Consider the following 16,602-nt stretch of genomic DNA (forward strand, 5'->3'; position numbering starts at 1 on the left):
AAATCCGAATAAGAAAGGATACAAAAGAATGTCCATGTTTACACTAAAGCAAACAATCCCGGATACCAAAGAGACCCTTAAGGTCAGGGCACACTGTGGGACATGTAGCACAGACATGAAGAATGGACAGGCTCCTTTGCATGCACTGCATAAAAAACATGTTTTGTTTGCCTTTTTATCAGTTCATTTCTATTTTGTAGTGAGGACAGTCTGCAAGAGCAGTGCCGGCGCACAATGCGATATTGAAAATTGGTGTCACTTTGACCCCGCACCAGCTGGTCATGCAACGTGCCTCCGCTTCACGAACCAGCTCAGTGACCCCCATTTTTATTATGGAACTAATTAACACGTTCAACTACAACGTTTTGCTACGTTGAAAATTTAACGTGGCTCTTCACCCCTGCCCAAACGTTGCAAAAAGTTGTATCTGAACGTGTTGACTACGGTTCCACGGGGTCACCGAGCTCGTTTCTGAGTTGATGGAAAGTGCTTGAAGCAGTTGTGAGCTATCTTAGACTGGAAATGAACACTATACCAATTTCCCCACTTTCAGTGTTAGTTCGCACGCCATTGCGCGGCAGAGCCAAAATGTCTCGGATTGGTCACAAATGCAGGACAGCTTGGCCACTTCAAACAAGACCTTGTAGAAGTGACCAACTCAACTTAAGAGTAAAAAAGGTCACATTAATTGTTAATTGTCTTCAGTTACAATAAATACATACGCGTGTGACTGTGCAGAATTACATTGTGCGTAAATGTAGTTTTATGTACCTGTCGTTTTCTTTTATGTTCCTCGGTGTATTCCTCGTTGTGTTCTTCATCGTCACCGCTTCCACCAAGAAGGACCAAGCAGCTGTAAAGCAAGATTGAATCAATCGACACTGATAAATGGGTATACCCAACAATCATCGTTAAAGATGACACGGCAGATATTCAGTGGGTTGAAAAGCATCGAAAACGACGTGAACTTTTCACTGCTCTGCAGCTCTTTTTAGTAAACCCTGGGATAAAAAGCAACAGGCAAGCATTTTGACAATGAACAAACCTTCTGAGATGTCTTACAGACTATAAAACGCAATCATTATAAAACCCCGTCCCTTTTAGGCTGGCTTGAGAATCGTTTCGTGTTGTAGATGCTTATTTGTTTGTGATAGTGTAATCTATTAAGGGTATTTCAATAGGCGGAGATGCACAGTGGGGCAGGGTTTAGCCTACAATCGGAATGCACAAGGGAGTTGTTTTCCAAAGAAAATGTGGTGCTCCGTCAGTGGGGTAGCAGAAAATGATAATCTCTTTTATAAGTAAGTAAGTAATCTATATTTATACACGGTGAAAATTCATCAGGTCTAAAAAAGTACAGAAGTATAAAATGTTAATATCTAAGTCTAAAATACATCATATAAATGGTGTGCTTATTACAATGTTAAAATTTACTTATCCTAATAAAAACCTGTTTTCCATGAATGCCATGCCTTATTTTTTCCTGTAGTGTTTGATTAAAACGTGTTTTGAAAGTACTCAGAGATTCTGCTTGGCTTAAGTTATCAACTGAGTTTGGCCACCGTAAAGAGATTCGATAGCTAAAGTTTCGAGCGTTAGCTTGCTTCTGAGGGAATCCGACTCGCCCTGACGAAGGGCTAACGTAGTAGATCGATCTGTTTGACGAGATCGTCTATAACCCCACCCACAGTCTCCATAGCCTCCTCCCTCAAAGGAAGAGTTGTAAATATGCACTGAGACGCAAAAGTGATTTCACTCTCCCCCTATGTAAGACCGAGCGTTTGAAGAACAGTTTTATTTTTAGTCATGTCTATAAGATGTAGATAATTTTCTTATTTTCTCTTTGTTATTATTAGAATTCGTAAATATCCCGTAATTCAGCTTACGGCTGCAATGGTGTTTATAATAAAGTATCTATCTATCTATCTATCTATCTATCTATCTATCTATCTATCTATCTATCTATCTATCTATCTATCTATCTATCTATCTATCTATCTATCTATCTATCTATCTATCTATCTATCTATCTATCTATCTATCTATCTATCTATCTATCTATCTATCTATCTATCTATCTATCTATCTATCTATCTATCTATCTATCTATCTATCTATCTATCTATCTATCTATCTATCTATCTATCTATCTATCTATCTATCTATCTATCTATCTATCTATCTATCTATCTATCTATCTATCTATCTATCTATCTATCTATCTATCTATCTATCTATCTATCTATCTATCTATCTATCTATCTATCTATCTATCTATCTATCTATCTATCTATCTATCTATCTATCTATCTATCTATCTATCTATCTATCTATCTATCTATCTATCTATCTATCTATCTATCTATCTATCTATCTATCTATCTATCTATCTATCTATCTATCTATCTATCTATCTATCTATCTATCTATCTATCTATCTATCTATCTATCTATCTATCTATCTATCTATCTATCTATCTATCTATCTATCTATCTATCTATCTATCTATCTATCTATCTATCTATCTATCTATCTATCTGTCGAATCTCTTTATTGTGGCCAAATATTCTCATCAACTCAGTTGATAAACCAAATATTCATTAAACTCGGAATAATTTCCATTGTTTATATTGGTGGGAGCTGTCGCAAGGAGAAAAGAGTGGACAGTAAAGTTGGTGTGGATTTCTTACTCTGTATGTGTCCCGCCATCTTCGACTCTGTGAATCTCATGCAGGACATCAACAGCAGAATCCACAATGACAGCGAACTTGTCCATGACACACTTACTAAATTATGTAGAGAAAGGAATTCACAATATGCAGTTACTTTCTTACTGAAAGTTACATTCTGATCGAGTGGTGCACATGATTATCATTCAATAAACCGTAAGGCCCGGTTCAAACGTCGAACTTTGCAATAGCTTTTGCATATTTACTTTAGATTCAGCACAAGTAAATTTGGACATTTGAACCGGGCCTAACTGTAGTAGTCATACTTGACATTCAGAGGTAATAGAGTGACCAGGGCCAGTACTGTTAGTTTTCTTCGCTCAAGCCTCGTCATGCAATCCACCTAAACAGAAACAGAAAAAAACAGCAAATATGACAAGCGTTGATTTCTAGCATAAACGGTCTGTTCTCATGGAAGCTAGCAAGCCTGGATCATTTCCATTGCTAAAACAATACGGAATGGAAGGTCTACCCATCGACTACCTCATATCAGTTGCTTTATTTATGTTAAGAGCACTTTCTCGAGGTCCTTTGGGAGGCACTACAAAATTTTGAAAGGGGCAGCCTTGAAAACTCAACAAGAAAAAAACGTGTTTTTTTAGCTTGTACAGAAAACTAACATCAATTGATGAAAAACTAATTTTAAAAGGTATTTTTCGGGCTCGAAAATTCAGTCTCCAGGAACTTTCATTTGATCAATTGAAATCCAGAATTTTAGCCACAATCCCAAATGTTAGAACCATCGTAATTAACTGTGTTCCACCCCGAGTGACAGCGAAATTCTTCAGGAATTTACACAAGGATTTTGAAATTAGCACTATCGTGCTGGTTTATTTTTTTAATCTGAGATATTAATATTTCGTTCCGGTTATGCGGTATAGAGCGTAGAATAAAGTGTTCACTACCTGATTTGAAAATAAGAAAAGAGTTTCTCTTAGAACTTACGCACAGCTGAAACACAAATTAAGTAAGGTTAGTGACCACTGTACAAACAACTCAGCAGTAAAGACTCACTTTCTCTAACCAAATGTCCAGTAGCTGCCCTAAGACATCAGTGACCTGACAAGTAAACAGATATTCAACCCAGGGAATATCAACATCCTACATTTTTAAACGTTGTGGTAAACCATTTACCATAACGTGACACAAGTATAGCAAAATAGTAAAGCGAATTTGGTGCGTTGACAGAAAACTTCCTATCAGTTTTAGCAATGTTCAGATAGTACTTGCAAAGTTTTGTAGAGCATAGTTGCTGAGAAAACAGTCGTCTAGGGATCGCGATTCTACCGTATTTTCAACATTCTTCTAATTATTTCAAAATTCTTTACTTAGTTATAACAACAAAAACTCTTTACGTAGCTTGCGATGATTTCCGGGGAGTTGGCACGAGAGCAAAAGTTGGAAGGAGGGGGGGGGGGGGGGGGCTTGGCGTGTGAAAGCAGACGTCTTTTTCGGGTTTTGCTTTACCGCTGGCAACGGATGAAAAAAAAGCCAGAAAAGACGACTGCTCTCGCAGGCCAGGGATGGCTCACCAGAACACCAACTCGTACATTTGTCCTTTATTTCACAGGCTATCAATAGTTTCTGTTCTTTTTTCCCTACCTGTTTGTTTAGTTGCTGTGCTACAGTCTCAACAATATGGACGAAAGCAGCATAATTGTGCAAGATTATTTCTCCAATAATGCATAAGTAGATGACCAGAAGAGGAGTGTATTCCTGAAAAAAAAAATGAAATGAATTAAAATGCAGCCTCGTCCTCAGTTATCCTTGGAGCGAGGCCGAACGTGATGCCACATGTAAATCTTATCGGGAAGTCACGCTCACGGCTTACACAAGCAGCTTGGCTTGCTCGATAAGGCCTGGGAACAAAGCTGATTTTAATGACAATTTTTTTTTTAATCTTCTCTTGGACGCAGAAATAAAGTTTACTATAACCGGTTTGTAGTCAAAGAGAACTATCTTTGATGGCTTTTTTATTGTCCTCGCACAATGTACTGTAAAAGCGGCTAATAATTTCCACGGTCGATGAGTACACTTCGCTCAATGATCTCCTGTGATAAAATATACATTTTTCATTACCGTGGAAATTGATGCCAAAGAATATTTTGTACTGCAAACTTTCGCTACAATTTTTAACGCTTGAAAATGAGCTTCGTGTAGTTTCACTGACGAATAGCATTATAAAGACCAACCAATCAACGTCAAGAAGAGTTTCGACTAGCCAATCATAACCGCAGCTTATTTGCTAAAAAAGAAAGCCCATAATAATATTTCAGTTAAATATCTTACCTCAACTTCGAGAATCATGTAAAATATTTTCAGCAAGACTGGTGCAAATAGCTCAGTACCCCTGAGTGGAGAGACTTTCACTATGGTCTCGACAACCTGGCAGGAATAACGAAAACACACGCAAATGAGAATACCACACCTCCATCATCTGTACAAACCTCAATATTTGGGATCACATTTTGTTCTCCTAATGCGCTTCAATGGTGCTGGCTGCTCACTTATAAGCCAACATGGCTCCTATATTAATAATCTTTTGTTTTTTTTTTCACATTAACCTTTCTTGCCTTGTTCAAGGTAGAACTATATTAATAATCTTTTGTTTTTGTTTTTTTTCAAATTAACCTTTCTTGCCTTGTTCAAGGTAGAATGTTATTTTTTTTTTTTTGCTTAAGAACGAGGTAACAAGGGGTAATTTGAATACCAATAACGAATATCAAAACGGTAGCCATTTTGGAATTAGCTCTATATTGGGATCCAGCTACGAAAGGCTTTGCAAAGAAAACACGAAAAGGGAGTGCTAACAAATTGGTGCAAGGCCGAGATCTAGTATGAAGGAAAAGTAATGGCAAAGTTTGGTTCAATCGGGGAAGAAATCTTTATCAAGAAAGCAGAGAGATAAAGTAACACATTTGCGACCCGGCAAAAAGTGAAGTGCAAATGAACTGCTAGGTTAAAACTATTTCCTACCCTAGAGAGAATGATTCCACCTTCTGGTTTGATGCTACCAAGCATTGATAAACAAGCATTTACCACAGGCGCACTGAAATTCTGCAACAAATGAAAGTAATTAAACAACAGAATTAAACACAAATAGAGAGATATTTGACACATTGGCGAAGGTGACCATATTGCTATAGAGCAAAACTGAATGTTTCGATTAAGGAAGAAGGTAAGGTGACCAACGCTATATCATATAAAGGTAAGCACGGCCTGGGATTTGTTTCAGTCGCCTGATATATCTTAAAATTGTGAATATAACTTACCCGGCAATTAACACCAACCCCATCCAAACAAAGTCTTCCACATTTCAAAAGCCACAATATCGAATTCTTTCTCCCACCTGCGCGTAGCGTTTACGCTTTGGCAGGCGATTTTGATGAGCACTCGCGTTTCTTTCCACTCAGGGCAATCCCTAAGGGGAACGTAGGACTGCTCGTAAGCAAACAAACTTAAGCACGATGCTCTCTTGTCTATAATGGTAACTGGATATGAATAATATAGGGCAAAGAAAGTCACGTTTGGAAACTGTTTAGGTTACAAACATCCCAGAGAGGACTTAAAAGCAAACATATTTTTAAACACTATTAATGCAGATATCGAACCTGTAGAAACTCCTTCTCGTCTAACAGAATGTAAGATTCAATGATGGCAAAACATGTCCGGAGGTTCTCTGAGCCTAACTCTGCAAATAAAGGACATTGGAGATTTGCGTGGGAGCCTGATGAGGAAGCGAGATGAAGACTGTGTGTGATCGTTTACAATATTTACCTTTTCAACAGTTAAACTACGAAACCAAGTTTTCTTTGACAAAATTGTCAACAAGGAGCGACACCAAAAGGGACAGAAAGTAATGCTTACATACTTGCTCTTCTTACCTAGTAAAGCCGGCATGTTGACAAACAAGTGCAATAACTCAGGAGTAATACAGGATGCATTCACCAGCACCTTGTGCCTTGAAACAGATCAAGAAAATCTCATCAAAGTACGATCTCAAAAGGACGCATCATTTATGATAACTTTACTGGGAAATCTTAGGCACCGTCTAGACGTATCTTTGTTCCATCGTTTTCATTTGAAAACGGACATTATTTATCTGGTTAACGACTGTACATGCAACGAAAATTTGCAAAAGCTCTTCCCTAAAGTGGAGATTGGAAAACGAATATGAAACGTCTACGCATAGAGGGGGAAAGCGAGAGAGGACGGAGTTTTTTTTTGGCCAATTCCTAGCGCTCAGACATGTACAGATTAAAAGTGATTGCGATGAGACGTAGATACTACTAAACTGCCTCTTTAATACAATCAACCGTTGGTCCAGGTCTCTTGAATTTTTACAGAAAAGAAATACATCACTTATTGTCTTCTGTATTTTGTCTAATTAAAGTTCCGTTATTTTTAAGGCATTTGGAGCATTTAATAGGGAGTTATTGAAAAGGTGCAATTTTACAGTTTAAAAGTGTTTCTCACCAGAGGTCCAGCCCATCTTCCATCAGGTAAACATGTGGGGGCTGAATAAAATTAACAGTACATTAAAAACGTAACAGATAGTTAAAAAAAAAAAAACATGGAAAAATTAGGAGTGAAGAGTGAATGCCTTGGACAAACACTTGAGTGCTCGAGCCTTGTGCCTTTTCAGTGCAACAACTAGAAAGTGACCACCTCAAAAATCATGAATGGTAGTCGACTGCAACAGACAGCCACTCAAATAAAGATTTTAAATAGGGATTGGGTCAAGTTTTAACGGAAAATACAATGTAACTTCAAATTTCGTTGGAAAACATGGGACTAATAATTTCCGTGTCGGGCAAAACAGGATTTGAGTCCTGTAGTATTCAGTTAAATACATCAGACTACAGATACCTGGGTTATGTCTGTGCTGAGATGAATCAAAGGTAAGAGAAACGAGTACATGTTTCGACTCCACACACCAAGTCCCTACAAAACCAAAAAAATATATATGCAATGTCGACATGCAGAATTTTAGTCGTAGACTCTAAACTTGACTTGCACCTGGATTTAAGAGTTGGCCCAGGAAACACTAAAGAAAGGGAAAATGTTGTACATTCTTTACACAACCTGATGCAAACACAAAATGGATTTTGGGCGAATTTAAAGTTAATTTTAACCTCAGGTGTGTAAACACTTTTTAACCCCATGGGTTTTCGTTTTCACACTTCCACATTCCTTTCTCCCTAATTCCTGTTCTTTGTGTTTAATTAATACGTGGAAATAAATAGACTTGAACTTGAAATTTTAACCTCACATAAAGTATGTCTCTCTTCAAAAAATCACAGCTGTTTGCATCACGATGTGACGGCAATGAAAACATCTTCTTCTTCATTTACAGAATATAGACGCAACTGTTACGTGACATTGAAAAAACGGCTATCCAACCAATCAGATTGCACGTTAGAAAATCAATATTTTATAAGCCAACACGCTAATGGACAAAGAAACACGAAATGAAAGTCGACGATTTTCAAACCTCCACTAAGTGCGTCATGGTGGAAACAATCGCACAGCGAAGCATGTTGTGGTCCCCAGACTCCTGCCAGAGCTCAGGAAGATATAACGATAGTGACGGAGCAAATGGTTGAACCTTGGTGACAACAGAGAAGAGAGAATTCCAAGATTAAAGAAATGTCACGAGTTTACAAAGACGTAAAGCCATTGCTCATCGGAATATTCGTTAAAGAGAAGAACACTATAAAAGGTATATATGCTGGACAAACTTTGTGCTGTTAAATATTCCTTACGGGAGTTTCGTTTACCTTCTCAGACTTTCATTTTATTACTGTAGTTATAGACCCATTCGGCTAACGCAATGTTGTACCCAATTCAAATCCTTTGGGCATAAAATGTTTTGTTCTAAGTATTTCCATATCATTTAAACGTGAATGCTACATTATAATGCAAATGCAATAAACAAAGAATCTGAACCCCGCGGGATCTGAATTGGGTACAACATTGGGTCAGCCGAATAGGTCTATTCTTTGACGATACATTATATATTTTCCCGGTTGCAGGTTGCAGTGAACCATGGCTAAGTGTACGTACCACGTTAGACAAAGTTTATACTTATACCTTTACTTTTACTTATAGTTAGGCACAAAATAAGAAGATAGAAACAAAATCGTCCAAATCTGTGTTAATTTCGACTGATACCCGCACCTCTGTTTCGACGCGATCTTTTTTGCTTAATTTATCGTATGAGTTTGGTAGTTCCTGTTTAAAATTTGTCACAACACATAATTTCCTTACTTTTTGGTTTATAAATTTTGTAATGACTTGGAGAAACTGAGGAGACTGAAGACAAAAAACGAGGTAATTCTTATCAAAGCATATCTGTTGAACTAACAATTACCTTGCTTCCAATCCGTTGTATTAGCAGCGATAAAACATAGAGTACATGCATCTGAAAAAGAAAAAGGTTATTTGTTTCCCGTTATTTCTGAGTGGAATGCCTGTAAACTAGCTTTGGGTAGCTAAGTGCATTTCCACTATAAACAAAGCATTTATTTTATTATTTATTTTATTTATTTAAGTGTTTTTTTAAGAGTTCAAATATTCAAAGGTTGGAAAGGGTTGTAAGAGTTACGAATCCGTATGCTTAATGGCGATTTTCGCTGTGATGTTAAAGCGATTTATAGGGGATTGGATGGCCAGTTTGTTTCTCTGCTTTGTCGAGTTGTTTCCATTGACAAGAAATTTTAGAGCACTTTTCAACTGGCTGTCGAAAGTATTTTGCATTTACTTTAGTTTGTTTTATCACGCTCTGTGATTGGTTAACAAAACACGCGCAACTTTCTCAACCAATGGAAGCAAAACCAAACCAGTCGTGTCAATTTCGCACGCGTTTTCATTGCGCCGCTTGCGTTTGTTGTGATTAGCCAAAGTAATTAGTTTGGTTTTGATTTTACGACACGCAAGAGAAAAATCTACTCCATACTGCCTTTCTTCAACCAGTTGTACAAATGGGTGCTGGGGACATACTACTTGGGGCAACCCTGCTATTGACTAGCATCTTATCCAGGGCCTGGGTGGAGTGGTAATGCTCCTACTTCCTTAATGCTACAGAAACCAAATTAAGGTCCGGCCGTGTAGCCCATGGCTTTACCTTTTTGACTTGTAAGTTCCTAGATTGTAATTAAATTTTAACCAGATCAAGTTGTTACCTTTGTGTCACAATCCTGTGTACATTTGAGAAGATGAAAAAGAGATCCAAAGCTTTCATCCAAAAACTGGCAATTAAAGCAAACAAAATTAAGATCAACCAAAATGGCTTAAGCCGGTGATACACCTGGCGATTTTATACGCCGATCGCGGAGAATTTGAACGCCAGCGAAAATCGCAAGCGACTTTCGCCACCGATTGATGCGCGGGACACACCTGGCGATTTTTTTCGCCGATCGCGACAGTGTGGCACTTCAACCTTGTTCCCGGGCTCCATCGAGGGGCGTTTTGAAAAGTCATGTGATAAAATCGCCTAACCTGATTGGTTGACTTTACTGGCGACTCGCAGCGATGAACGTAGAAAATCGCGGGAACGGGCACACTTGGCGAATGCCGGCGAATTTAATCGCCAATATCTGACATGCCAGATATCGGCGATTTTATACGCCGATCGCGGCGACCAGCCAAAATCGTAATCGCTACACCGGGCACACCTGGCGATTTTCGCTGATCGCGGAGATCGGCGTATAAAATCGCCAGGTGTGTCGCCGGCTTTAAGTTCCCCATTACCACATGTAGAACACAAAAAATTGAGATGGAATAAACTTCCCCTTTTTCGACCATTTATCGTCCTTGATGATAAATGACACTTAAATCCGAACTTCTTTGAAATCACGCACTATTTATTACTTCTTTTAACTGGTTAAGAGTCGGTAGTTAGCTTACTTAACTGTTCATGACATCAACAGCTTATACAAGGAAGGGTGCTAAATTGAGAGTGGGCACTTAATCAAGGAAACATGATTAATCACGAGTCAAACGTTTAATACGGGAGGGGATAAATCCGAGTCGAATATTAACTCAACTTTAACTGAATTACAACCTTTAAACAAGTTTTTAAGCCAACTACACAGTATAAAAGAGAACTATTGACATCTCGATGTCAAATGCATTTATATTTAACTACAATCGAACTAAACCTAATAAACGTAAAAAATATAAGACAGTGACAATTTTGATTAAAGAGCTATTTTGTGACCTGATAGACGCACTAGCCAAATCCCCTTTCAGCCACTGTGGAACTTCGAATACCAGTGAATATCACCAGCCCTTGGAGAGCACATACCTGAATAAAATCATCCAGAATAAAATCGACATCATCTATAGCTGATTAATGTCAAGGAGCTTTACCAACCAAGTCAACCCCATTAATTAAATGACTTTTACATTTATTTGTATTTCATTTCACTTAGCAAGCTCCAGAAAGCTTGAGAGAGTAATGTTGGGGTCAAGGAAGCTTTCCAGATGTTTTAAGTTCAGGTTTTCCTAGGCCCTCTTCTTCGGGTTCCGACTCGGTTTATTTTAGAGCATTATTAAAGATCAGCACAAAATTACAACCGAATACATAAGCCTTTTTCTAGAAATGACAAGTAAACGGATTATTGCTTGCCATAACACAAATGGAACGTGGCAACAGCAGTAATGACATCAATAAAGATGTAGGTTGCGCAGATATAACTGGGCTATACGCCCTGAAACAATCTCAGGTTTTCCATTTTGGTCATAAAATATCACCAATTTTTTAACCGTTATAACGATTGTCTGATTTATTGGTCATTTTGTGCAATTTTCACATATTTATAACCATCCACTATTTTTGTTTTCACGAATATAACTAGTAAAGGGTAGAATTTAGGAGAAAAAAGGGAAAATCTTAAAAGGGAAGACGGTCAAGCAAGGATATCAGTCTTGAGGGTTTTGGCAGCAGTCAATCGAACCTGTTGAGGCAAAAATATTTTTTTTGTTGACTAAGAATTGAGGAATTTCAAAGTACATACCTACACAATCCATACAGTCTTTGCATAAGTGGTAAGTGGTGTTATAAGATATTTGTCCTACCATGAACTCCAAACATCCAAAATATTGCTGTCGGTAGTTTTGTAAATAAATAACAGACTAAGTTTAAATTTGCGTTTTAGCTAGCACACATGTAATTCAAATTTTTTTTTTTTTTAGAAAATCAGCCCAATTGGTACCGCACAAACATTCCCCATGCTATCAACCTGTTTTCCTTTTCTTTTCTTTTTTTTCTTATGTATTAATTACATTTGACATGCGATGTATATCTTGGACTGGAGACATATTGCGCACAGTAACGGATCCAGACCTTTTTGTGTGTGTGTATGGGTTGGCGGGGAGGAACCTGAGTGAAACGTTTCAGCTAGAATATGAAAAATGCTTTTTCTGCGGGGTGGGGCCTTAGGGTCTTATTGTCTCCAAGAATAAGGAGAGAAAATGAACCGCTTTCCTTGATGCTTAACCCCAGTAGGTTTTAATTTTTTCGAGCCTTTTCGCACAAAGCAAATATGGATCTACACAAAATCCGTACTGCACGCTCATCCACCATTTGTGTGATTTACGTTAGCAGGACAATTGCCACAATTACCATCATAATCACCCACGACTTGCTCCCGTCATGTCCTCGTAGCTTAGTCGGTAGAACAACAACTGATCAAATACGGAGGTGGCGGGTTGGATTCCCACCGAGGTCAAAGATTTTTTTTTTTTTTTCGCCCCGTGCGGTCCCCATTTCCTTACTAGGGCTAACGCTCAGTAGGAAATTCATGGGTATAGATAGCACTTAAACACACACTACAGAATTTACTCTCTTCTGATCCACCATTTGTGTCATTAGTGCTTCTGACACAACATTCATTGTATCTTTCTAAAACCGGGCAAGTTGTAAGACTTCTGGGCAAGAAAGCGATTTACGCCCTTCCTGCAGCAAACCCTTTAATTTGATGATTGCCTACCACTAAATCCTCCTGAGCATTCATCAGCTTGAGAGCGACTTGATAAACTAAGGGCCTTGTAAGGCGAGAAACCTTAACATTGATCCACTGTCCTGTCATCCAGATGATGCGCCGTCGCAGCACCTTGTACCTTGAGAGAAAAGAGCTTACTTTTAAAATATTTTTTGGGGAGGGGAGAGGTAGAGGGGGTCAAAAGTGACATCCTACTTTGTAAGTCACATACACATACCTTGAGGAAGAGTTACTTAGTTCATTCACCAACTGGTTGGTGAACCACTGGTCAAAATCTATTTCATCAAACAGGTCATACGAGGCAAGTCCACACGCATTATAAACTGAGAGAGTTGAAACAAAATTTTGTCAGCTATTACTTTATTTATGACGTATGGTTAAACATCATTTAACATTTCTTCCTTAAAAGATATCGAACCATGTCTAAATTTTTGATTTTTTTGGCACAATGATTTATAGCACAATTCGCGGTTAACGTGCCGTTTTGAAACAATATAAACTCAAGGAACTACAAAATTAACGATTGCAGTTATTTATAAAGAAAAGAATGACAAGTGGGAAGTGTTAGCCTTGCCGGCCGTGGATTTCATTGTACAAATCGTAATATTTTAGCTTCTTTATTTCCTCCTGTTCGAAGCAGGTCTGTTCGAAACGTCACATTTTTGCGAAATTCTTCATGGAAAATCTATTCATGTACTCGGTTTTTTTCGTTTAGTTTCGTGTTTGAAAGTGTCACGTTTTCGTTTGCCATTCAACATGCTGGACGTTGCTTAAGGGAATAGAGCCTGTCTATTATATTCAATAACGTTAGACATGGCGAATGGCCTAGCTTCATTTACCATCGCATGATACACTATAGAACATTTGATAAGAGGAGCAAAAGTTGAGAAGAGTGGTGGTTTTAGTACCTGCGTCCTTTTGCAGCAGAACATTCATATCATCAGATGGTGCAGATCCTTCAACAAAAACATACAAATGTTAAAAAATGAAAAACTCCTCATCTTCATGCACACAATCATGGAGATGAAAAGCATAATTGTTAAGGAGGGTAGCTACAATTTACAGCAGCTTGATTCACACACAATAGCCCTTTTCACGGTTAACACTGCTCATTTGAATTACAATGAAATCTAGCATGTATGTGAGGCAATTTCGGGCTATTTTGTAGTTTTAGCCCGAAATTGCCTCGCATCCACATTGGATAACATTGTGATGCAATGAGAAAAATCAACCGTGAAAAGGGCTATTGCTAGATAAAATCAACACTCTGGATTCTTGGATCACGCATAGATAAGCCGCACATTCCCAGCACAACATAATTCCCTAGCGCAAAGACAACACCGGAATTTTAAAGTACGATAAGCACAGTTTGTAATAACTAATAGCTGGACTTTCTCAAAGTCCTTCGCTTCACTTTTCAAGTCAAGTAAGTCCCGAACGTTCAAACGTTTGTGCCAAAATGACGCCACAAGCTTGACGCAACTTCCTTCCGAGACAAAAATTCCTGAGCCCAATTTCAGTGGGCAAGTCCAATACTAACTAACCAGAATTCACGTCAACCACGACACTGAAACCAACTATGGTTAAATATCATCCTCACTGCCGAATTATAAGGTCTAAGAATATTTAGGAATAGCCTACCTTGCACCACTTTAATCATTTCAGTAACTACTGGGGTGACTGTGCTGCGGAACTCGCTCAGGAGGCTCAGATATAAAACTTCTGTACAAGCCTGCAGGAGAATAGTTTGTCAGTCGAAAATGTTACACAGATGAATAGCTTAGGTAGCGTCAAAACACGGGGAATCCATCCATTTAATATCATTCTGTACTGAGAAAACCGTTTTGATACCATGTGCTTCGATACTCAATTGAAAACGTTCAAGCGAGGTGGCTCTTGTTCACGATTATTAAAACTCCTTCGATGCATAAACAAACTCTAGCGGTAGCATGCATTTTGACATCTGTCACTAATTTTAAGTCTAAAATATTAGGGGAAGAAAAATTGAAAAAAATTGTCCCTCTTTCTATCTCCTGGCCGTTGATAGTGTGATGTTTTTCAAAAAGCTAACAGCGGAGACAATTGGGGAGACAATTAATAATATTGCAAAACACGAGGTGTTTTTCTTCTAAGTTCACTGTGCTATTATGAACTTTTGCATAACGATTATGGCTTCTGTGATGCGTAAAATAACCCACTTCACATTTGTGTTCTTAGTGACTTGGCCTTTGAGTGGAAACGGAGTTGGAGCCGACTTTGTTTCGACACAAAACTCGGTGCTTTTCATATAAAAATGCAAACTGGTTAGCACAAGAACGACATGATTTTCATATGAAAAGCAGTAAGGTTTGTATCAAAAACTCCAGCCTCGCTTCTACCCAAAGGCCAGGCCACTAAGCACAAAACTGTTAAATGGCTGATCCCAGAAAAGTTGCACGGGTCAAGTAACAATAGGCCATTTTACAGTTGTGTGCTTAGTGACTGGGCCTTGGATTGGAAGCGAGGCTGGGGGTGACCTTATTTTTATACAAACCTCACTGCTTTTCACATGTAGATCATGCTGTTCTTATGCTAACTAGTTTACATTTACATATGAAAAACAGTGAGGTTTGTATCAAAACAAGGTCACCCCCAGCCTCGTTTCCAATCCTAGGCCAGGTCACTAAACACATAACTGTAAAATGGGCTATTTGCATCCTCTGACCGGCCATTTGATGGGTTGGCTCTCTTTAGCGAGCAAACCAAAGCAAGTCAAACACAAAATGACTTTCCACGTTACAAAGTTATTCTGAATATTAAGCAGGTGTTACTCACTCTCAAATTGTACCTCCATGACTCACCAGCTTCTTCGTTTACTGTCAAAAAGAATATTTCTTTGAGACTGCTTTTGACATCAAATAGATAAGTGGATAAGTTTCTAAAGAAACAATGGTGTTGCGTGGTTTTATCAGCTGAGTTGATAAGCTAATCTGGTCACTGTACAGAGCTTCGATTGCTGACGTTTTGAGCCTAGACATTCGTCAGAGCGAATCCTCTGACGAAAGGCTAGTGTTCGAAACATCAGCTGTCGAATATCTTTCCAGTGGCCGAATTAGCTTGTCAACTCAGCTGAGAAAACCAAATATTTGTTTTTGACATCCACAGACGCCTAATCCGTAATAAACAATCTAGAGTATTCATAACAATCAAAAGACAGCAAAAAGAATTGACAGAGAAGAAGCTTCCCATTGCAAGCTAGAATTTTAAAGCTGTACAGGATTGTGAGTGTGATATGTGCGATGCGCATTGCGGTGCCAACACATACATGTTGAAACGTGCACCAAAAAATGACAATAACATCAAAGAACAACACCACAAGTAGTATAAATCAACCATTAGATACAAACATCAAATAAAGCCTTGCTCTTTTTTGCACTATAACTGAAATTCGTTCTTTCTTTGAATTAAATTAATTTTTCCAGCTTTATTGATGTGTTTGAATCAGAAATCTTTAATATCAGATGCAAAATTCCTAACATGGTTCATAGGAAAAACGAGCATAGTATTCTTTCAATAGCTGGAGTTACGCGTAACTATTTTGCTGATCAAAAGGATATAAAACGAAACAGACTCTGAACCGAATGAATGACAGTTTTCACTTTTTTGGAACTGATTCTGACTCTTTGATACCATTTAAAGTTGAAATCAAATAATGCTATAGTTAAATTTAATAAGTATCGCCTGGACAATTAAATTTTTGAAAGGTTCATTCATCAAATAAATAACTTGAACCTGAACACAGCCGAAGCACCTCAAATGATGTTTCATCTACATACCAAAATTTTCAGGATCTGACTCCCAACTCTCTAAATCCTAAAACAAAAAT

The 16,602-nt window shown here is 38.2% G+C and overlaps 1 protein-coding gene across 1 annotated transcript in view; it reads right to left on the reverse strand.

Annotated features, from left to right (window-relative positions):
* LOC146476831 (importin-11-like) overlaps positions 1 to 16,602 on the reverse strand; it is a 34,472-nt gene that overhangs the window by 1,979 nt on the left and 15,891 nt on the right. Inside the window, exons 15-36 of the mRNA XM_085113947.1 lie at positions 16,553 to 16,589; positions 15,552 to 15,592; positions 14,379 to 14,469; positions 13,646 to 13,693; positions 12,955 to 13,060; positions 12,726 to 12,855; positions 11,657 to 11,690; positions 11,039 to 11,079; positions 9,915 to 9,980; positions 9,104 to 9,154; positions 8,225 to 8,338; positions 7,600 to 7,674; positions 7,207 to 7,247; positions 6,615 to 6,691; positions 6,342 to 6,421; positions 5,707 to 5,787; positions 5,020 to 5,115; positions 4,333 to 4,446; positions 3,745 to 3,789; positions 2,997 to 3,073; positions 2,692 to 2,787; positions 772 to 853 (exon numbers count right to left, since the gene is read on the reverse strand). Coding sequence (XP_084970073.1) covers positions 772 to 853; positions 2,692 to 2,787; positions 2,997 to 3,073; positions 3,745 to 3,789; positions 4,333 to 4,446; positions 5,020 to 5,115; positions 5,707 to 5,787; positions 6,342 to 6,421; positions 6,615 to 6,691; positions 7,207 to 7,247; positions 7,600 to 7,674; positions 8,225 to 8,338; positions 9,104 to 9,154; positions 9,915 to 9,980; positions 11,039 to 11,079; positions 11,657 to 11,690; positions 12,726 to 12,855; positions 12,955 to 13,060; positions 13,646 to 13,693; positions 14,379 to 14,469; positions 15,552 to 15,592; positions 16,553 to 16,589 — 1,623 coding nt within the window. The remainder of the gene's footprint in view (positions 1 to 771; positions 854 to 2,691; positions 2,788 to 2,996; positions 3,074 to 3,744; positions 3,790 to 4,332; positions 4,447 to 5,019; positions 5,116 to 5,706; positions 5,788 to 6,341; positions 6,422 to 6,614; positions 6,692 to 7,206; positions 7,248 to 7,599; positions 7,675 to 8,224; positions 8,339 to 9,103; positions 9,155 to 9,914; positions 9,981 to 11,038; positions 11,080 to 11,656; positions 11,691 to 12,725; positions 12,856 to 12,954; positions 13,061 to 13,645; positions 13,694 to 14,378; positions 14,470 to 15,551; positions 15,593 to 16,552; positions 16,590 to 16,602) is intronic.

Source organism: Pavona decussata, unplaced genomic scaffold (assembly GCF_977016875.1).
Source record: "Pavona decussata unplaced genomic scaffold, jaPavDecu1.1 SCAFFOLD_72, whole genome shotgun sequence".
NCBI classification, from domain to species: domain Eukaryota; kingdom Metazoa; phylum Cnidaria; class Anthozoa; order Scleractinia; family Agariciidae; genus Pavona; species Pavona decussata.